The sequence below is a fragment of the Trachurus japonicus genome, unplaced genomic scaffold (assembly GCF_045865225.1).
Source record: "Trachurus japonicus isolate A0001 unplaced genomic scaffold, Traja_1.0 AP029819.1".
In the NCBI taxonomy this organism is placed as follows: Eukaryota; Metazoa; Chordata; class Actinopteri; order Carangiformes; family Carangidae; genus Trachurus; species Trachurus japonicus.
In genome coordinates, this window is record NW_028219952.1 from 23,619 (window position 1) to 46,481 (window position 22,863).

The window sequence follows — 22,863 nt, forward strand, 5'->3', positions numbered from 1 at the left end:
ATTTCACATGTGATGAGGCTCCACCCCTGAATGCACCTTCCCCCATCTGGGTTCATAAAAAGAGCCCCCTTGTGGTTGCCCATAGTTGTGTTCTGTGTTCCACATTTTGCACCCATAACATTGATTTCTCATGCACTAATAAATGTTTAGGTTGGTTCTTGGCAATTTTGCTTGCAAATATAAGGGTCTTGATGCCTTCCTGCAAACATGAATATTATTTGTACTTCCTTTTTTGTTACACACGGGTGCATATTTGCTGATAACAGGACATTTGTTACACTGTAGATTAATAATAAAATCACATTAACATCACAGCTAAAGCCGTTGTAATTGTATTCAATACAAATAGCTAACTCCTTTTGGCAACCATAATCATTTCTAATAGGTTAAAAGGTCTTTTAAGGTTACTACCTGTATGACATGGTGTACAGTGGTACAGAGATCAAATAAATGTCAAGATTCGATTCTGTTGTATAATAAACGTTTTATTTGGAACTATATTAGAGAGAAAGACCCAACAGTTCCCACACACAGCAAGCACTAAGCGACAGTGGAGAGGAAAAACTTCCTTTTAACAGGAAGAAACCTCCAGCAGAACCAGGCGTTAGTGTGGGCGGCCATCTGCCTCGACCGGTTGGGTTTGAAAAAGGGAAGGTGGAGAGGTGGGGGAGAAAAAGGAGGAATGACAGAGAGAGAGAGAGAGAGAGACACAGAGAGAGAGAACATCCACAACAATGTATGTTTGTATGAACTTCATGAACAGCTATACAGGGAACTACTGAACATGATTACTCTTGAATAGGGGGTGGGGGAATAAAGTGGGTTTACATAAATATTAAATAAACTATATACAACAATACAATCAACATAACTTAACAATAACAGTAGTGATTTTTTTTTTTTTAAGTTTTTTTTATATTTTTTTGTGAACAGTACTTAACACCCAACAAATAAAGTCCAAAGACAGAACGGATGGCTGGAGCTCTGCTGTCAGGATAGGGGAAGTATGAAAACCAGGATTGGAACGACCTGCAACACAGAAAAAACAGGGAGCCAGCCAGGGAACACAAACACAAATATACACTGATACAGGCAACACAACACCACATGAATACAAAATCTGTCAAAAAACTATATCACACAATACTACACATTAAAAAATACTTAATTGCTGCTGCTACTACTACTACTACTACTACTACTACTACTACATCTAATACAACTACATCTACTACCACTTCTACTCCACTACTACAACTACAACTACATATACATCTAATACAACTACATCTACTACCACTACTACTCTACTACTACAACTACATGTACTACCACTACTACTCTACCAGTCTAAAGCTGCACACAATCCCTTCATGATCGCTAAAATATACTGGAAACACCATTGACTGTACATCATAAACAGCTGTTTTAACGTATACGTGGTCAATAAGTGTTCCTCTCTCTGTTGTGGGTTGTGTCACATGTTGCACAAACCCTTTCTCCAACATAAAACCACAAATAGATGAAGATGTTAAAATATTAAAATTGAAGTCCCCAATGACAGCAACAGTTTTATCTAAGGAGTCCAACCACTCAAGCAACATGTTGAGATTCTCCTTGAACAAAGACACTGGATATAATGGTGGCCGATAAATCACTACTAACAGCATGTCAAAACTATCACAGGCACAAACTAAACATTCCAAGTTCACATTTGGCGCCTGGATGACATCACACACTAAACCACTCCGACAAAACAAACCAACACCACCATGTTGCTTCCCCTGTAGCTCCACCAATGCTGGATGACTACTGGAATATGACACACTTCGAGGACGACTATAAAAACTAAAACCATCAATCTGGACCGATTCTAACAAAGAATCTGCAGGCAGCCATGTTTCAGTCACAGCAATACAGTTAAGCTGCAAATGCTGTGTACATGACGCCAAATCTGCAACATGTCCAGATAAACCCTGCACATTCATCAAAAACACAGAAAAATTATTTGACTCCAAGTTAGGTCTGACCACATTTTCAGTTACAAAGTTTGGCATGCGTTGAAGTGCATCCTTTATTCTGTCATTACAGAAAATGGCCTTATCTGCAAAATCCCTAATTATCAAACCTGACAGAGTCCTAACACGACTCAAAGCTACATAGGCCTGTCCTGGAGCAAATATCTTTTCAAGAGACACCACTGCTTCATCTACAGTTATGCCCTGTGTCTTATGTACTGTACACGCCCAAGCAAGTTTCAACGGAAATTGCCGGCGCATCCCACCTTTCCTGGTGACCCTTTCCTCTTCAGGTTCTATGCCTGTAGAGCCAGGTACAACTACTGGGGTATGTGTACTGTTTCTCCTCCTCTGGGTACCAACTTTATCATCATCAAACTTAACATAAACAACCCGAGGAAACCTACTACCAGCCTGATGAACTATGTCAGTTACTGTGCCACATACCCCATTCACAAGACCATCAACAACGTCAACATTTTTAATTAACATCACACGAGCACCTTTCCCCAACAGCAACTTTTCATCCAAACAGGTGTTAGATGTCTTGCTGTGATGGCCACTCATCAACTCCAATTTCCCAGTTTTTTTACTGTTAGCAAAGTCCTGGGCGTGGATTTCCTCATACTCACATGCTCTGAACAGCTGCTGAACATTATGCTCATTTACTTGTGCATTTGTTGCAAAAATGTGTAAAGCTGAGCGGACTTCACCAGTTTCACGGGATTTCAGTATTTCAACATCACTATTCAGCAAAGCAGTCCCTTTAGTACGCACTCTCAGCCGATTCAACAAATCAGCAAAAACGCTATTCTTCTGCCTTACAATCGTTGTTAACTCAACAACCTTAAATAAACTGGACCACAGGTTCACAGTCACATCATCATTATACAACGATTTCCCTTTAACGGGAGGCAGCTGATAAAAGTCTCCTACAGCAAGTACACACACATTACCAAACGGTGAAAAGTCACCTGTTTGTTTGATCTGCCTTAATCGACCATGAATGTAAGCCAAAAGGTTATGATCCACCATGGAGATCTCATCAATTATCAAAATCTGCAGATCACTAAACTTAGCTCGCAAAGAATTGAGCTTCTCTTCCCCCAAAGGAGTGTACGGCAAGCGCACATCCTTCCCTATGCTAAATGTGTTGTGTATTGTTGCTGCATTCAAATTATATGCCGCAATGCCTGTAGGAGCCGTCAATAAAACGCACACACCATCAGGATGACGACAGACTGTTGACAAAAGCCTCCCAGCCTCGTACTGAATAGCCCTGATCAGATGACTCTTCCCAGTTCCAGCACCACCTGTAATGAACACATGGAGAGCCTCTGGCTTTTTACCAGCAACACGCTCCAAACACCACTGACGCACCTGATAAAAAATGGACATCTGTGTCTCATTCAGTGACCTGATCAATGTCAATCCCTCACTCCTGGTCATGACATTATTCCTTTTCTCCAAATGAGAACCTTGTTGCCTGGTAACCGATAAATCAGGAATACTCACTTGGGGTTCATCCTCCACCTGTGGATTATCCCGGAGTTCCTGAATGGACTCTAAACGCTCCAGCTGAGCCTCTGGACACAACTCACACCAGGCATCTTCTAACAAGCCCTCATCATCAATGCGATTCTGAGCCTCATCTATTTTATCTGCTTCGACCTCAAAGTCACATCTATTTCCATCTACAATGGACTTGACTGAATGCCTGGACCCATCGCTAAACCTGACATAACCGCTATTGTAAAACTCTTTAAAGGTTACACAGTTAGCAGGTTTAAGCTGGGAATCTGTGCGATGCGGCAAGAACAACTGCAAGATGCTCTGATAAAACAACTCTGGACTCTTAGTCTCAGAGAATCGAGCATAACGAACTACAGCTGGCTGTGTCCTTGTTCTCTTCACAACAAAACCAAACTTACCATTCAACTTGACAGGGTTTTTACACTTCTCATTTTTAGTCAGAACACGATACTCGGACACAAACACAGCCAGGCACATGTCACCAAAAACACTATCGTTAGGTCTGTTTCTATACCGGTCAACAATGCTAGTCATCCACATGTCTTCGCCACTGAGATCATGTGATGACGCAGAGGATGCCTTCTGTTTTAACACACTTAAAGGCAAACTCATCCTAACAGTACTGTCCCCTGTGGGAATGAACATGACCTTCCTGGAGCACTCTTTTAGATGCATATTAGTCAGTCTATATACAGCCTCCTGAGCTGACACATCCCTATTGTGTAAATAAACACTGCCCATCTTCTTGAGAGCCTCCTTTGCACTAACATTACCATCTTTAGAGGCCTCTTTATGCGCATTGCCTAACAACAATCCCATTTCCCGCTCAGCCTTGGAAATGTAAGAAATGATATAGACAACACAGGCATATGCGTCTACGACAAATTGGACATCCAAATTCGCACTCCAGCATTTCAACAAAGGCTTACTGTAATGGTTAATCCACTCTTCGGAAACCTGCCTTTTCAACACAACTTCAGTGCTCCGTCCACACAGTCTATAAGCTGCCTCAAACTCTTCCTGAGTGATCCCTAAATGACCAAACAGGTGCTCAACACTATCAAATCTAGAGTTTTCCTCTGACAAAGCTGCCTTGATATCTGTCAGAATCTTGACAGCCTGTTTTTTCCTCTCAGCCAAACGCTTCTCACACTCACACGGTGCCAAGACGTTTGCTGGATCACGTGGACAACTGCACGGTTCAACCTCATCAGGTTCTTGCCGACTAATAAATGTCCTAGCTGACACAGGCCTGGGGAAATTGAAACGACAAACAGTGTTTTTTTTCTTACAGGTCTTTGAATGTCGTTTTGAATGTTGCTGAACAGTAGTGACAATGTCTAGCAACTCCTCATCTGATGACGGCAACTCACAAGTGACATACTTATCAATAAACTGAACTACCTCCTCATCAGTGTTCTTGTCTATCAACGGCGCATTCTCTACCCAGAACAAACAATGGACATGAGGAGAACCTCGCTGCTGAAACTCAACCCTGTAAAAGTAATCTTTAATCTTACCTATTGGGTGAGATGAAGACATAAGAACCTCCCTAAGAAAAACATGCCACCGAAAATCAAACATCCTAGCTGCAGTGACAGGATTACGACGCAGTAAATCACATTTATCAGCCCACTCTAAATCCTCCACAGTGGCTGTTCGACCCTCCTGCTTCAGAATACTATAGAGCAGATTCGTCCAACGCATATCTGCTGAACTAAAGGAACAAAACCATGTCGGAACACCAAGCTGACGCACACAAGCCAGAAGGTCACGCTGTGCTCCCTGCCAAAAAGATGGAGTGCCTCTAATAGGCCTAAGAAAACGATAGCCATCATCAAACTCCAACATCTTTTTCAAAGAGTCCTCATCTTTTAAAATGTCAGTGACTTTGTAAGACCTTTGACCCCCTTTACCTTTGCGTAACGCAATGGACACATTGGATACAACCTGCTCTACCTCAGACATGTACTGAGCAAAAAAAATGTACTCCACATTACTTGCAAACCTACCATCTGCATGAAGGATCCTATTGTTAAAGTATCGTGACAGAGTCAAACGATACGGCCGATGCTCATGATAAGTGTTCCTGCCCTGAGGAAACAACACAGGGAAAGACTTTGCCTCATTCGCGGTATCACTAAGCAGCTTCACAGGATTGTTACCCTCTGCTGGAGCTACATTCAAAATACCATCTAAATATTGGTCAAGCACCTCCTGACCTATATCAACAGGCATGAGACAGGTGTCCTGAAACATACCATGCTGCTGTCTATCATGCAAAAGCTCATCCTCAGCTGCTGCCTCAGCACTGTCTACAGTATCTGATGCCCCAGGAACTTCAGCTTCCTGTTCCCTACAAAAGTCATTTATCCATGCCTCATTGAACACAATATCCTTATAAAGGCTGTTGGTCCGTTTTAAATACTGTAATGCCTGTTTAATGCGCGTAGTGTCAACATACTGATATTCGTAGTGACCTTTATAGGTCAACTTGCGTTTCAACTTCACAGCCAACAACGACCCATCCATATTGGAACGGGGCAACAAGTTACTGGTCTCTACAATGTTAGCAGGAACACAGGTCACTGGACCATGTACTCCATTTTGCCCCCCTTTAGGCAAAGCTAACATCTTCATAAATGGAATGTGCAACGCTATCAAATGTCTCTCCAAACTATTTAAACAAGCCAATTCAGGAGCAACGGGATCAACTGTGAGATTGTTCAACCAACACTCAGGTGGCATCTCACCTCTATTAATCTTATAATGACAACTGTAACAAATCCACAACTTCCCTTGTGCTGCGTCCAACAAGTGACATGGCGAAGCACAACCACTATCACACTTGTGCAAGTAGCCCCCCGTTATGCATTTTGCTGCTGTTGAGGCTACTTTCTCACTCCTGTTATAGTCCTCCTGTTTACAATGCAGAACCTGGTGTCTAAACAAAAGCCTATTACATACACAACAAACAAAATCAGGCCCATCCTTAACTTTCTCTAAAAACTGCTGCATAACAAACTCAAAACATCCCATCTTCTGCTTCTTTACAACCCGTTTTAATTTAACGTCAGCTGCAACATGTCTCCTATGATCAGGATTATCATGATACCTCTTGATGCCTGTGGCCTTTACAGCATCTCTATGATCAGGATTATCATGATACCTCTTGATGCTTGCAGCCTTTACAGCATCTCTATGATCAGGATTATCATGATACCTCTTGATGCTTGCAGCCTTTACAGCATCTCTATGATCAGGATTATCATGATACCTCTTGATGCTTGCAGCCTTTACAGCAGCTCTATGATCAGGATTTTCACGATACTTCCTGATGCTTGAAGACTTAACATTAACTCTATGAGATTTGTTTGAACGATATTTACTTTTACTATTTTCAATCTTTCTTCTTTTATGCTCTACATCATGCTGATATTTCTGTGCACTAAGAGTCTTAACCCTTATCTTATGTGCCAGATTTTGTTTATATTTATTTACACTAAGGGTCTTCACCCTTATCTTATGTGCAACATTGTCTATGTATTTACCAACACTGGCATGCTTCTTTAGGTCCTTATACAAAGCATTCTGTTGATATCTGTTCTTCTCACTTTGCTTTTTGGTGAAATTAATCTTCTTCCTCACATAGTTACAGGCATCAGATCTACTCCTACCCAGACCAGAAACAGGACTCTCAACTTTACTATGCTCTCTAAAGCTATAGCCTCCAGAAACAGGTGTGTTAACCTTACAGTAACCATAACAGTTCTGTATTTGAGGCTGATGAACACAAATAACAGTCTCATAATGGTTATCATTGACATTATACAAATACACACCTTCATGTGACAACCTACTACTGGTACAGCTATATTCAAGCCAGCGATCATTACAATACGTGAAAACACTAACACCCAAGAAATCAGCTGTGGCTTGAATCTCCAACTCAGTGGCCCAGGTTCCAACATAGCACATCCTTGACACCTTGATGTATTCTGATATGGAGGAATACTCACTTCTCAGAATACTCTGGTATGTCTTAGGATTGGTCTCCAAATGCTTCACAGCAGCACGTCTAAACTTCCCATGGTACTTCTGTGTACCACAAATGGCCTGACTAACAGCCCTAAAAAAACAGTTGCCATCGCCAACAATCTTCTCTGTCTTACAAGGAGTTCCTAATGGACCAACAGCAGAAGATGAAGAATCCACTCGCTCTGACTCTATGTTAAATTGCTTACACAGAGCGAGACCGACGTCTTTGGAAAGAGGATGGAATTGTAAGTTTCTACATGCTACATCCCCAACAAACACAATGTCTGAATTAACTGCAACGTCATCACTGTGTTTCTGCTTCTTTGATGTGCTACTTCTAAGTGTGAGCTTCCGCTTCTCACCTCTCTTGGGAGCTGCACAAACCACTGGTGTGACAGGACTCTCCTCAACAGGAGCAGCAACCTGTCCCTCTGTGCAGTCCATAGCTTCACTAACCACTGGTGTGACAGGACTCTCCTCAGCAGGAGCAGCAACCTGTCCCTCTGTACAGTCCTTAGCTTCACTAACCACTGGTGTGACAGGACTCTCCTCAGCAGGAGCAGTAACCTGTCCTTCCGTGCAATCAACAACTTCACAAACCACTGGTGTGACAGGACTCTCCTCAACAGGAGCAGTAACCTGTCCCTCTGTGCAGTCAACAGTTGCACTAGCACCCAAAGACAAAGCTGCCGGCTTCACACTAACACCACTGATCTCAAAGAGCTTGGGTGTTGCCTGGAGAGCTGCTGCAAAGTTAGAAAAGTGCTCAAACAGAAGCTGTACTGAACTGAAACAGAGCACAACACTCTTCCCTTCACCATCGACCATCCCATCCGCACTGCGGGCATGGGAGTCGACCACAGCGTACTGGCCATCTTCACCAATTATGGCACAAGTACTGCCACACAATGTGAAAAAACACATGTTGTACTTTGTACACATCCTACTGAATCCATCACTGAAAGTGGTATGCACACCTGCATCAACAAACTCTCCCTCGACAACATCAACATCTCCAGCTACAAATTCACCAAGATCCACATCAAATGTCTGTCCATCAAGGACACACTGCCGAGGCAAATCCAGGACAGAAAGGCACTCTTCCTCCTTCCCACTGATCATGCCGCCCTCCCTCAGGGATGTGTACAGCTCATCACCTGAGATCACAACCTTGTCCAGTGTATCAGCCTGCCATGAAAACACACTCTCAGTGGTGTGTTTCATCAGAGCCACACAACTAACAGCCACACACTGAAGACCGTTGTATTTAAACCTCCTGTCGCCTTGATGGAAACTCCCTCTAACGGAAGTGCGACCCTGGGACTGAGTGGGAGCCTGTGGCGCAGCCGCCACCACAGGAACACTGCAGCTCTCTCCCTCAGCAACACACTCCTCCACAGAGATGCTACTGACTCCAAACCACTCTGCACCCAACGACTCTTGAAGTTTCCGGATGTGAAACATCAGGTCCTTCAAGCACGTGTTAAACACTACAGCAGACCGACCTGTGTCTGAACAAGCCAACCCTGAAGCATTGCGCGTCCCACAATCCACCACTACCAGGTACTCCCCGTGCTGAATGATCAAGCTGACCGCTTCATGGAGATTCAACACGCACAGTCCATCCCTCGACAGATGCTGCTGCAGGTCTTCCTCCAACGCAGTCCCATCTTCAAACTCCTTGTAGACAGCCTGACTAACATCCACCCTCCACGTCTTACCAAACAGACCAAACTGCTGCTGGCCGAAACCTCCCCCTCCCTTTCCCACCCGAGCTGCCAACTTCACCCCCTCGACACGAACATCATCAATGTCTGCTGCGCGCCAGGTACAAACGGGAGAAAGACTATGTCTGACTGCTGCAACGACACTGCATGACACGTACACATCGGCATCTAAATGGGACGATGTTCTACGCAGGCTGCTCCCTACCACTACTGCTTGAGGCTGGTCTGCACATGTGCAAGGCAAAGGACGAATACATTCACCTTGAGGCTGGACAGGGACAGGCACCGGGGCGGGAGGGACAGCCGCAGGACGGGTAGGCACACCGGGAGGAAGAGTGGTCCCCGACGCAGCACAGGTCGACACAGGCAGTGGTGTCGCCTCCTACAATAGAAAGAGAAAGAAAAACACATTAACAGTTTGACACAGACAGGATCATTAAACCAACATGCTACCACATTATCCACAACAGCAGAGAGCTTTGCAAGGATCTTTGTGCTTGCCTCCTGCTCCGGAACCCGGGCTTCAGGACGGACAGTCAACACGGATGTTGAGGTCACGACCTGCAAAGAGAAAGATGGAGAAAGAAAAAAAAAACATAACTACAAAAGGAAAAACACATTGATGTATTTCCCTTAAGGGGATAGTTCACCCAAAATTTAAATTTCACTCATTATCTACTCACCCTCATGTATACCAAGAGCTGTGAAAATTTTAACTCAGAGAAGGAGCAGAGGACTCTGAAAATTCTCAGAGCTCTTAGTCGACATGAGGGAGAGGAGAGAATGAATGAAATTTGAATTTTGGGTGAACTTTCCCTTTAAACTTTGTATTCAAGTCCTCTGACTGTTTGCTCAACTTCAGAGAATATTCCCTATGGATAAAGTACTGTTTCACATTTCACTTTTTAACATGAAAGGGATAGTTCACCCAAAATTCAAATTTCACTCATCTACTCACCCACATGTACTGTAGGCTAAGAGCTGTGAGAATTTTCAGAGTCCTCCGTCCCTTCTCTGAATTACGGGGGATGTCCAAAAAGACACACCAAAAAACATCCAAAGAAAGTTGGTGTCCATTGACAACCATTATATGGACAAATTCTGCTGTGTGGAGCCCCCTGTAACTCAGAGGAGGAACAGAGGACTCTTAGGAGGAGACACCTCTTAGTTGACATGAGGGTGAGCAGATAATGAGTGAAATTTGAATTTTGGGTGAACTATCCCCTTAACAAAACTGCACCTACCTTCACCGCCGCCGCCTCCTGCACGACACTGGCAGACACCGGAGCTGTACGTGCCGCCACCACCTGCAAATACACAAAATAAGATCATAAATATCATCCTAAACAGACAAGCAATGACGTCATTTTTCACAGTAAGTTAATTCTAACTGCTGTTAACTGCTCAACCTGCAGCACAGTCTCCATCAGGATTAAATGATTACATACCTGCTTCCTAGCATGTCTGCGCTTCAGGGAAACAGGTTTGCATTGGCGTTTCACAGGCGGGGGCTAATGTGAGAAAAAAAAAAAGAGGATAAAATCGTCAAATACACATAACAACCCCTTATACACTAACACTGTTGCACTATTTCCAGTCTAGAAGAAACAAAAACCAAGTTTATTATATTTCACCTATCACAAGTACCGTAAATTTCACATTATTTACCTTGTTGCCTGTGGGAACGCCGCCAATAGCCGATGGAACAAGACTGTCCATGGCATCCAGAATCTCAGGAGAGAACCGGGCAGGATTCGATGGAATGTCACACTCCGCCTTCAAGGCCACCGAAATGTCATCCACCTGTAAGAAAGACATGTAGCTTCTTTGTAAAGCCTGCCATTTGTTAAATGAAGCAAACACAAACTATCACTGTCGTGTAGTTACATAAGAACATACCGTACACTGAACCACCTCTGAATCATCGTCACCAGAGCCGTGCTCCTCAGAGTCGTGCTCCTGGTCACCGGGGTGGCTACGCTGTAATGACAAATGGCACAAAAAATTAGGATCAACTGACAATGTTCTCTTTCTTTCATCCAAGCGCAGTCACAGTGTTCAACCTCTTACCTTCCTGCCGGACCGAAAAGTTGTCCACTTGGTGGGGGGGAGTCGTGGAGTATTGTCAGGGGTCTCCTTCCCCACCAGAACCAGAACGGGAACCACCCGCTTGTCAGGCGTTGGTTGAGGCTTTGGAGAAACCAGGTACTGCACCTGTGGCGGAGGTGCTGGTCTCTCCAGGTGCCCGATGGTGGCAACCCACAGACAGTCTGCAAGAATATCCACTCCTGCATTACCGCTGAGGTGAATCTACAATGACACAAACAAAAGATTAAACATTAATTTGAAAAATGAAACTTTTACTGAATATAACGTGTTGTATCATTTCATATTGGTGATATTAAAATACATTCTACTTACACCATCACGGGCCCAGAGTCGGCGGTTACTGAGGGGGAAGCGGTCAAAATGGTGATAAAACTTAACACCTATAAAAAGAAAAAAAAAAAAAGAAAAAACATTGATCATTAAAAAACACGTTTCAAAAAGGCAGTGTCAATTTAAGGTCAGAAAACCATTAAGGTGATAATATTGTAAAGTATATATCAAATACAATTGCAGCCATATCATTATTTTCAAACATACCGAACTGTTTTGACACGGCGGAAAATTGATTCCGGAATAGCTGTTGGATCCCCTCCGTGACCTTCAAGCGTGGTACAAGGTCAGCGACAAAAACCTAGATATAACAACACAAAAATAATCGTTAATAACTAAAAAAAAACCTATGGACCTGTACACAGCAACTTCATTTTTTTTTTTTTAAATAAAACATACCTCTGCAGACGGCCATGTGTGCAGTACAGTAGCCAGGTACTTAGCAAAGGCTTTCCCACCGTGTTCGGGGGTGGGACTGGCCGTGAGGTTGTTTCCTGGCGCAATGACACAGACAGCGTCAGGGATCCGAGGAACTGCGTTCTCAACCTCGGTGCTGAGAAGAACAGCGTGCTTAACCTCGGTGCTGAGATGATCTGCGCACGCCCCAGGAACGGACAGGAAGCCAAAGGTGTAGCGATCCCCTGGCATCCGCACGGTCCCATCCGCAAGCTCACGCAGATGAGACGCCCCTATGACAAGAACAAACTGGAACAAAAAGACAGAATTTCTCTTAGGATGAAAACAAACATTTCAAACTACTGTGTTACTTTATAGTTTGTACATACCTTCTTGCCAGGGACCTCGGCAGGAATGACCATTTTGTAGTGGTGCCCAGTGAGCTCCGAAAATGGCCATTGGCGAACTCGATGGCGCCACCCTGTGCCATGAGCTGTTGAAGATAAAATGATTGTCTTAAAAAAGGCCAACTTCCAGTAGTATTTAACCACAATATGTAAACACTAACAGACTATAGAAATGCACATAGTTAAGACTTCAACACATATGATACATTACCACATAAATGAAATGTTGATTTTAAACATGGAAGACTACTTACTGTCACCAGAAACACTGGGGGCCGGCTGAGGATGAAACACCTCAGCCCGTCGTGCCGCCTCCCTCCGCTTAGCTGCTTCGACACGACGGTGGGACTTGCCACGGGGCATCTACAAGTAGAAAGACACAGTCAATCAATCAATCAATTACTCAAGACAATTACTTCATTACTTTGCATCTACAGAATAACAGTTCATGACTGAAAATACTGTTACTGTAAATCCATATAATGAGGTAGCAGCCACTTTGTCTCCACAAGCATTTATGCAACTTTAATTGTACTGAAACATGCTCAAACACATCACTGTTAAGTCAGTATTATTCTGATAAAGTTTTGGCCTAAAGAAAACTTTTGAAATCACACTAGTCCCCCCACAAGCACTTATAGTCTACAGATTACTCAATGAAACACAGCACAGGTACACAGGCTATTGTCACACCTCTCCACTGTTCTTATATTTAATTCAATTCAATACAGAAAAACTTTATTTATACCCGAGGGGCAATTAAAAGGGCAGCCTGAGCAGTTCAATTGAATAACATATAGACACACACACACACACACACACACACACACACACACACACACACACACACACACACACACATAGATTTAGCATTAAAAACAAAGACAAAAACATCACCATGCTGTTTAAGTCTTTTCACTTAAAGGGATAGTACACCCTAGAATGATATTTCGCTCATTATCTACTCACCCTCATGTTGACTAAGGGCTGGAAGAAGTTTCAGATTCCTCCGTGGCTTCTCTGAGTTACAGGGGGTCTCAGCGTAGCAGTGCATGTCCATATAACGGTTGCAAAGGGACACCGGAGCTCTTTGTAAAAAAACACACACAAAAAAACATCCAAATACCTCCATGATGCTCGTATGTAATGTCCGTCTTGTGCTGAAGCCCCAAATTGCGTAATTGTCCCGAAAAAAATTAAATAAGTCTATATTTTAAGCTTGTTTGTAGCGGAAGCTTCTCGAAGCTCCTCTTCCTGGTCCGTCCAAATCTCGCGTGATTCGCAGTAACTGCACTGACGCATGCTGACGCCGGCGCAAATCACGCGAGATTTGGACGGACCAGGAAGAGGAGCTTCGAGAAGCTTCCGCTACAAACAAGCTTAAAATATAGACTTATTTAATTTTTTTCGGGACAATTACGCAATTTGGGGCTTCAGCACAAGACGGACATTACATAGGAGCATCATGGAGGTATTTGGATGTTTTTTTGTGTGTGTTTTTTTACAAAGAGCTCCGGTGTCCCTTTGCAACCGTTATATGGACATGCACTGCTATGCCGAGACCCCCTGTAACTCAGAGAAGCCACGGAGGAATCTGAAACTTCTTCCAGCCCTTAGTCAACATGAGGGTGAGAAGATAATGAGCGAAATATCATTCTAGGGTGAACTATCCCTTTAACAAAACCAAAACTGTTCACCACCACAGCACATTCTGACTTTCAGTAGAAAGACAAGTCAATCAATCAATTACTCAAGACAATTACTTCATTACTTTGCATCTACAGAATAACAGTTCATGACTGAAAATACTGTTACTGTAAATCCATATAATGAGGTAGCAGCCACTTTGTCTCCACAAGCATTTATGCAACTTTAATTGTACTGAAACATGCTCAAACACATCACTGTTAAGTCAGTATTATTCTGATAAAGTTTTGGCCTAAAGAAAACTTTTGAAATCACACTAGTCCCCCCACAAGCACTTATAGTCTACAGATTACTCAATGAAACACAGCACAGGTACACAGGCTATTGTCACACCTCTCCACTGTTCTTATATTCAATTCAATACAAAAAAACTTTATTTATACCCAAGGGGCAATTAAAAGGGCAGCCTGAGCAGTTCAATTGAATAACATATAGACAACGACACACACACACACACACACACACACACACACACACACACACACGCACGCACACGCACGCACACGCACGCACACGCACACAACATCAAATACGAGATAGACAGATTTAGCATAGTTCACCCAAAATTTAAATTTCACTCATTATCTACTCACCCTCATGTATACCAAGAGCTGTGAAAATTTTAACTCAGAGAAGGAGCAGAGGACTCTCTCAGAGCTCTTAGTCGACATGAGGGAGAGGAGAGAATGAATGAAATTTGAATTTTGGGTGAACTTTCCCTTTAAACTTTGTATTCAAGTCCTCTGACTGTTTGCTCAACTTCAGTTTCAATTAAAAGGGCAGCCTGAGCAGTTCAATTGAATAACATATAGACAACAACAGTCACACGCATGCACGCACGCACACACACACACACACACACACACGCGCGCGCACACACACACAACATCAAATACAAGATAGATAGATTTAGCATTAAAAACAAAGACAAAAACATCACCATGCTGTTTAAGTCTTTTCACTTAACAAAACCAAAACTGTTCACCACCACAGCACATTCTGACTTTCATCAAATATGTCCACATGTCAAGTATAAAGACCCAGTCAATTAATTATACAACACAATTAATTCAATACTTAGCATCTACAGTTAATGACTAAAAATACTATTGCTGTTAAATACCTTAATAATGAAAGTCAACCTCCAATCTCCACAAGCATATATGCTACCATCGTGTGGCTACCATTAGCTCATTATCACATCAAAGAAGCCTCTTTACTGGCTGGTTTCTCTGTCTAGCTCGGTGTTGCAACTGTGTTTGTTGGTCCTACGAATAGTTTATATGAGCGTTTAGCGGAGATTCTAAGCTTTCTGTTGATATGCAGCATTACATGTCTCTGTGTGTGCTACCTTGTTGCTTGTGCAGACTCAGGCCTTGTCAGACTGCCCCCAGATAGGGGGGCTTCAGGGGAGAAGAGTACCGACTACTGACGGAGCTCACTGGGCACCACTACAACTTATCACTCCATAACTTTGAAATAACCACTGTGTCCTCCTACGTAGCTGCAGCTACCTAGCTCAGACGCTAACGCTACCTAGCCACGATGCTAACTAGCTGCTATGCCAGGCTGAGCTCAACAAAACGTTTCAATTAATTTACTGCAGGGCACAGCTTAGTTTGTAACACACCAACACAATTAATACCACAAGCAAGAGCAACACGACAAGGCAACAACCAAGCTCTAAGTTACACACAATGTACTTACTGTAAAGAGTGGCTGGTCCCGCCTAGGTGAAATCTGGGTGGTGAAGTTGAAGGTGGTGTATGAGGTTTGAGGTCGAAAAGTGTTCTCTCTGCAACAAGCTTTGAAAAGCACTTGTCTAGCAAAAGCCTCAAGGGTGTTTGTCTCTCGCAGTGAGTCTAGATGCAATGCTGCTCTAAACTCAGAGTTTGAAACAAACGGAATGAGCGGCTATCGGCGCCCCCTATTTATACTGCTGGAGTTCGAATTCAAAGCGACCAATCACAGCGCAGCGCAAGCTCCGACCCCTCGGTTACTGTTGCTATGTGTCCTCTGACGTGAAAAATACAGATTTTTTTTTGTTGGTTTGTCTGTTTTATGAATAGAATAGAATAGAAATAATTGATTTATCCCTGAAGGGAAATTCCAATTAATCAGGTAGCTCACAATACAAAACAGAAACACAATATAAAACAGAAACATATCAAGAAGAATTATTAAATTAAATTTAAGTAAGTAAATATCCTCTCACTGATTATTATAAAAATAAATAATTAATAATTAAATATTAAAATAAAATACAATGTCATACTGCAGATTTTGATCCTTAAATTATTATTTTTATACAGTACATGTTGACTGAAAATGAAATAATTATAACCAGGCTGTGTGTGTGTGTGTGTGTGTGTGTGTGTGTGTGTGTGTGTGTGTGTGTGTGTGTATGTGCATGCATGCGTGCGTGTGTGTGTGTGTGTGCGTGCGTGTGCGTGTGTGTATGTTTGTGCGTGCATGTGCATGACCTCATGACCTCAACCCAACAGGAAGTTGGCCATTTTGGTTTTGATTTTTCCCGCATAAAATGAACTCCTCCCACAGCGTTCGCCCGATCAAGTTGAAATTAGGTACACCACATCTCCAGACCTAGCTGAGCTTATCTTGTGCAACGTTAGTCCGTAGGTCAAAGGGCGTGGCTGCCAGCGCTCAATACACTATGGCGTGCTCGCCATGTACATACGAGTGGCTCTCACGCCCACATACTTCATCCAATCAACTTCAAACTTGCTGGACATGATGATGGCTCCGCCCTGAACGTCCCGATATATTAACTTCCCATGTAACTCATAGCGCCCCCCGGTGGTAACAGGAAGTGAACTAAAATTCATTATAAATACATAGTTCACCCAATCAACTTCATTCCACTTGTAAAACATGCAGAACCAGTTGGTGAAGCTACATTATGAAGACTGTGAAGCTACGAGTAATGGCGTCCGTGTGGGGGCGTGGCTACCATCAATTCCTCGCCATGAAAATACGTTTGGCTTTTTGATGGCTTTAATGAACTCGTATCATCATGAAACTTTATACACAGGTCCAGGGTGGAGATCTCTTCCATGTGATAGGGGTGTCGCTCATGTGGCCCCCTAGTGGAAACCGGAAGTGCCATTTTTTGCATCAACATTGTCCGATTTCCACGAAACTTCACATGTGTGATGAGGGGCTGACCCTGAACACACCTGCATGCATCCCATTACTGCCCCCTAGTGGACGAACCTTTAACTGCTCATAACTCCCTCATACTTTGTCCGATTTCCACGAAACTTCACATATGTGATGAGGGACTGACCCCGAACACACCTGCACACATCCCATTACTGCCCCCTGGTGGACGAACCATTAACTGCTCATAACTCCCTCATGCTTTGTCCGATTCACTCCAAACTTCACATGAGTGATGAGGGGCGGCCCCTGAACGCACCACACCACATGCGGTGACTGCCCCCTGGTGGATGAACGAAACATTGCAATTTTGGCCTCCTTCCGGGTTTCTTCTCCATTTCTGCTCCGCGCCACAGCCCCGGCGTGCCTCAGGCCCCGCGGTGGCATGGGCGAGCGAGGGCCGATCATCGCCGCTTGCGGCTTTAATTATTATTATTATTTTTCCGCGACTTTGAACCTCGATTTGACCCCTTTGCCAAGCCGAGAAACGGACGAAATTTGGGACACACGTCGGGACCTGAAAAAATTTCGATCTGATACTATCGCCGTTTGTGGGCGGGGCAAATTGGCACAACAGCGCCCCCTTGAACTTTTGACCCCCGGCCATAGGGACCAAAATTTTTTTTCTCGCAGGCTGCCCAAACTTGGTACACATATGTATCATACCCAGACATGAAAAAAATTTGTTTCGTGCGAAGCCCAAAAACCAACAGGAAGTCGGCCATTTTGGTTAGCATTTATTTTACGCAAAACGAACTCCTCCGAGGGGTTACGCCCGATCGGCTCCAAATTGGGTCCAGAACATCGTCAGACCTAGCTGAGCTTATCTTGTGCTCCGCAGGTCTGTAGCTCAAAGGGGTTGGCCTCTGGCGTGCCCCGAAGTTTGGCGACTGTTTCGGTGCTCGCCATGTAAATACGAATGGCTCTCATGCCCACATACTTGATCGTAGACGCTTCAAACTTGGTGCAAAAATCTATGGCGAGACCCTGAACGATCCGACATATTATTTGCCGACGTCGCTCATAGCGCCCCCCGGTGGTAACAGGAAACGTACAAAAATTCGTTAAAAATACGTAGTTGACCAAATCGACTTCGTTACACTTCTAGTACATGCAGACCCGGATGGTGAAGCTACATCATGAACGCTTTGACCCTACGAGCAACGGCGTCCGTGTGCCGCCGCGGCGAATGTGTATCATCCCAATTTAAATTTCGTTTGCCTTTCACGCGCACATACTTCGTCGTAGCCACTTGAAATTCAAAGGACATGACGATGGCTCCTCCCTGAACGTTTTGATGTATCGACTTCCTGCCTGGCTCATAGCGCCCCCCGGTGGTAACAGGAAGTACGCAAAAATTCATTAAAAATCCATACTTCACCCAATCAACTTCATTCCACTTCTAATACATGCAGAACCAGTTGCTGAAGCTACATTATGAACGCTGTGAAGATACGACGAACGGCGTCCGTGTGCCGCCGCGGCGACTGACGATTTTTTATCGTCCAATTACGTTTGCCTTTTTCGTGGCTTTAACAAAGTCGTGTCCTCACGAAATTTCATACACAGGTCAAGAATGGCGAGCTCTTTCAGCGGATAGAGTCGTTTCCCATGGGCGTGGCTAAATGCCTCAATAGCGCCCCCTTGAAGTTTTTCCGAAATTCTCCATAGACAAATTTCGCTTACTTTGTCGTACACATACGAAACTCGACACACACGTGTATCATACCCAAACATACAAAAAATTGAATTGGAGCCACGCCCTAAACCCAACAGGAAGTCGGCCATTTTGGTTAGCATTTCTTTGACGCAAAACGAACTCCTCCGAGGGAGTTCGCCCGATTGACTTCAAATTGGGCACGGAACATCTCCAGACTGAGCTGATTACGGCTTGTGCTCCGCAGGTGTGTAGGTCAAAGGGCGTGGCTACTAGGGCACGGCCAAGTTCCCGAATTCAGCTAAAAAGGTTTAAATGCTATCACGCCCACAGATTTGATCGCAGCAGCTTCAAACTTGGTGCACATGATGATGGCGTGACCCTGAACGATCCGACATATTATTTTCCTACGTCACTCATAGCGCCCCCCGGTGGTAACAGGAAGTGCGCTAAAATTCATTAAAAATACATAGTTGCCCCCATCAACTTCATTCCACTTCTAAAACATGCCGAACAAGTTGGTGAAGGTATTTCGTGAACGCTATGACGCTACGGCTAATGGCCCCCTTGTGGCGGCGACAGGAATAGCGCTCCATCGTGAACTGCCACCTCCCACGGATTTTGCCCGATTGACTTCATATTCGCTACAGATCATCAGGAGACCGAGCTGGTCAAACACTATTAAAAGCTTTTCTCTACGTGAAACGGCGTGGCTGCTAGGGGGCGACAAAGTTGGTCAACTGCTCGTTTAGTCGCCATGCTATTACGTTTGCCTTCCACGCCCACATACTTGGTCGTAGTCACTTCAAAATTTCAGTACATGATCAGGGGCCCGCCCTCTACGCCTCCATTTGATCGTACGCTAGCTCGCTCAAGACGCCCCCTTGTGGACACAGGAAATGTCGCGTTTTGCATCGACATTGTCCGATCGGCTCGAAACTTCACATGTGAGATGAGGTCACCACCCCGTACGCAACGGCCCACATCCCGTTACCGCCCCCTGGTGGACGAACCGTAAACCTGCCGTAACTCCATCGTACGTTGTCCGATTTGCTCGAAACGTCACGTGTTCGACGAGGGGACCGCCCTCGACGCAGCCGCCCACGTCCGGTTGCGCGCGGGGGTTTTCGAAGAGCGGCCCGGGGGTAGCGGGGACGCCGAGTGGCGTGGAGCGAGGGCCCGTCATAGCCGCTTGCGGCTTTAATTATTATTATTATTATTATTATTATTCTTCCGACGATTCAATTGCCATTTTGACCCCTTTGCCAAGCCGAGAAACGAACGAAACTTTGTAGCCTCGTGGGGCTTCGCGAAAATTGATATATGATGCCAGCGTCGCATATGGGCGGGGCCAAATGGCTAAATAGCGCCCCCTACAATTTTCCCAAAAACCCATAGGGAAAAAAATGACGTTAACGAAAGCGGACCAAAATCGCCACACATGTTCATCAATGCGAGATGAACGCAAAATCCTCCTATAGCGAAGCCCGAAACCCAACAGGAAGTCGGCCATTTTGCTTCAAAGTTTGTAAACGCAAAACGAACTCCTCCGAGGGGTTACGCCCGATCGGCTCCAAATTGGGTCCAGAACATCGCCAGACCTAGCTGAGCTTATCTTGTGCTCCGCAGGTCTGTAGCTCAAAGCGCTTGGCCTCTGGCGTGCCCCGAAGTTTGGCGACTGTTTCGGTGCTCGCCATGTAAATACGAACGGCTCTCATGCCCTCATACTTGATCGTAGACGCTTCAAACTTGGTGCAAAAATCTATGGAGAGACCCTGAACGATCCGACATATTAATTGCGTACGTCGCTCATAGCGCCCCCCGGTGGTAACAGGAAACGTACAAAAATTCGTTAAAAATACGTAGTTGACCAAATCGACTTCGTTACACTTCTAGTACATGCAGACCCGGATGGTGAAGCTACATCATGAACGCTTTGACCCTACGAGCAACGGCGTCCGTGTGCCGCCGCGGCGACTGCCGATTTTTTGTCGTAAAATTACGTTTCCCAATTACGCGCACATACTTCGTCGTAGCCACTTGAAATTCAAAGGACATGACGTTGGCTCCGCCCTGAACGTTTTGATATATCGACTTCCTGCCTGGCTCATAGCGCCCCCGGTGGTAACAGGAAGTACGCAAAAATTCGTTAAAAATCCATACTTCACCCGATCAACTTCATTCCACTTCTAATACATGCAGAACCAGTTGCTGAAGCTACATTATGAACGCTGTGAAGATACGACGAACGGCGTCCGTGTGCCGCCGCGGCGACTGACGATTTTTTATCGTACAATTACGTTTGCCTTTTTCGTGGCTTTAACGAAGTCGTGTCCTCACGAAATTTCATACACAGGTCAAGAATGGCGAGCTCTTTCAGCGGATGGAGTCGTTTCCCATGGGCGTGGCTAAATGCCTCAATAGCGCCCCCTTGAAGTTTTTCCGAAATTCTCCATAGACAAATTTCGCTTACTTTGTCGTACACATCCGAAACTCGACACACACGTGTATCATACCCAAACATACAAAAAATTGAATTGGAGCCACGCCCTAAACCCAACAGGAAGTCGGCCATTTTGGTTAGCATTTCTTTGACGCAAAACGAACTCCTCCGAGGGAGTTCGCCCGATTGACTTCAAATTGGGCACGGAACATCTCCAGACTGAGCTGATTACGGCTTGTGCTCCGCAGGTGTGTAGGTCAAAGGGCGTGGCTGCTAGGGCACGGCCAAGTTCCCGAATTCAGCTAAAAAGGTTTAAATGCTATCACGCCCACAGATTTGATCGCAGCGGCTTCAAACTTGGTGCACATGATGATGGCGTGACCCTGAACGATCCGACATATTATTTTCCTACGTCACTCATAGCGCCCCCCGGTGGTAACAGGAAGTGCGCTAAAATTCGTTAAAAATACATAGTTGCCCCCATCAACTTCATTCCACTTCTAAAACATGCCGAACAAGTTGGTGAAGGTATTTCGTGAACGCTATGACGCTACGGCTAATGGCCCCCTTGTGGCGGCGACAGGAATAGCGCTCCATCGTGAACAGCCACCTCCCACGGATTTTGCCCGATTGACTTCATATTCGCTACAGATCATCAGGAGACCGAGCTGGTCAAACACTATTAAAAGCTTTTCTCTACGTGAAACGGCGTGGCTGCTAGGGGGCGACAAAGTTGGTCAACTGCTCGTTTAGTCGCCATGCTATTACGTTTGCCTTCCACGCCCACATACTTGGTCGTAGTCACTTCAAAATTTCAGTACATGATCAGGGGCCCGCCCTCTACGCCTCCATTTGATCGTACGCTAGCTCGCTCAATACGCCCCCTTGTGGACACAGGAAATGTCGCGTTTTGCATCGACATTGTCCGATCGGCTCGAAACTTCACATGTGTGATGAGGTCACGACCCCGTACGCAACGGCCCACATCCCGTTACCGCCCCCTGGTGGACGAACCGTAAACCTGCCGTAACTCCATCGTACGTTGTCCGTTTGGCTCGAAACGTCACGTGTTCGACGAGGGGACCGCCCTCGACGCAGCCGCCCGCGTCCGGTTGCGCGCGGGGGTTTTCGAAGAGCGGCCCGGGGGTAGCGGGGACGCCGAGTGGCGTGGAGCGAGGGCCCGTCATAGCCGCTTGCGGCTTTAATTAGGGCCCGAGCCTGTGTCAACGACCCAGGGAGGTCCCTATTGTTATTCGACATGCACATTAGTCAACGTGCCAGCCGACGAGTAACAACAAGTAAGCAAGCAAGTACTCAA

General features: G+C 44.9%; 1 protein-coding gene and 1 long non-coding RNA gene across 2 annotated transcripts; both read right to left on the reverse strand.

Annotated features, from left to right (window-relative positions):
• Positions 1-1,242: 1,242 nt before the first annotated feature.
• On the reverse strand, positions 1,243-12,316 carry LOC146960935 (uncharacterized; the record flags this gene model as incomplete). Its single annotated transcript, XM_085771925.1, has 10 exons — positions 1,243-9,698; positions 9,818-9,877; positions 10,561-10,623; positions 10,765-10,827; positions 10,985-11,119; positions 11,216-11,296; positions 11,387-11,626; positions 11,738-11,805; positions 11,963-12,056; positions 12,155-12,316. Coding segments are annotated over 10 exons (9,327 nt in total), but the record flags the coding sequence as incomplete, so codon positions are not given.
• Positions 12,317-12,335: 19 nt separating this feature from the next.
• LOC146960936 (uncharacterized) lies at positions 12,336-16,248 on the reverse strand. Its single transcript, XR_015035334.1, has 4 exons — positions 15,973-16,248; positions 12,813-12,921; positions 12,541-12,644; positions 12,336-12,460 (listed from the first exon to the last, which is right to left on the reverse strand). It is a non-coding gene; the product is annotated as an uncharacterized LOC146960936 (long non-coding RNA).
• Positions 16,249-22,863: the final 6,615 nt, after the last annotated feature.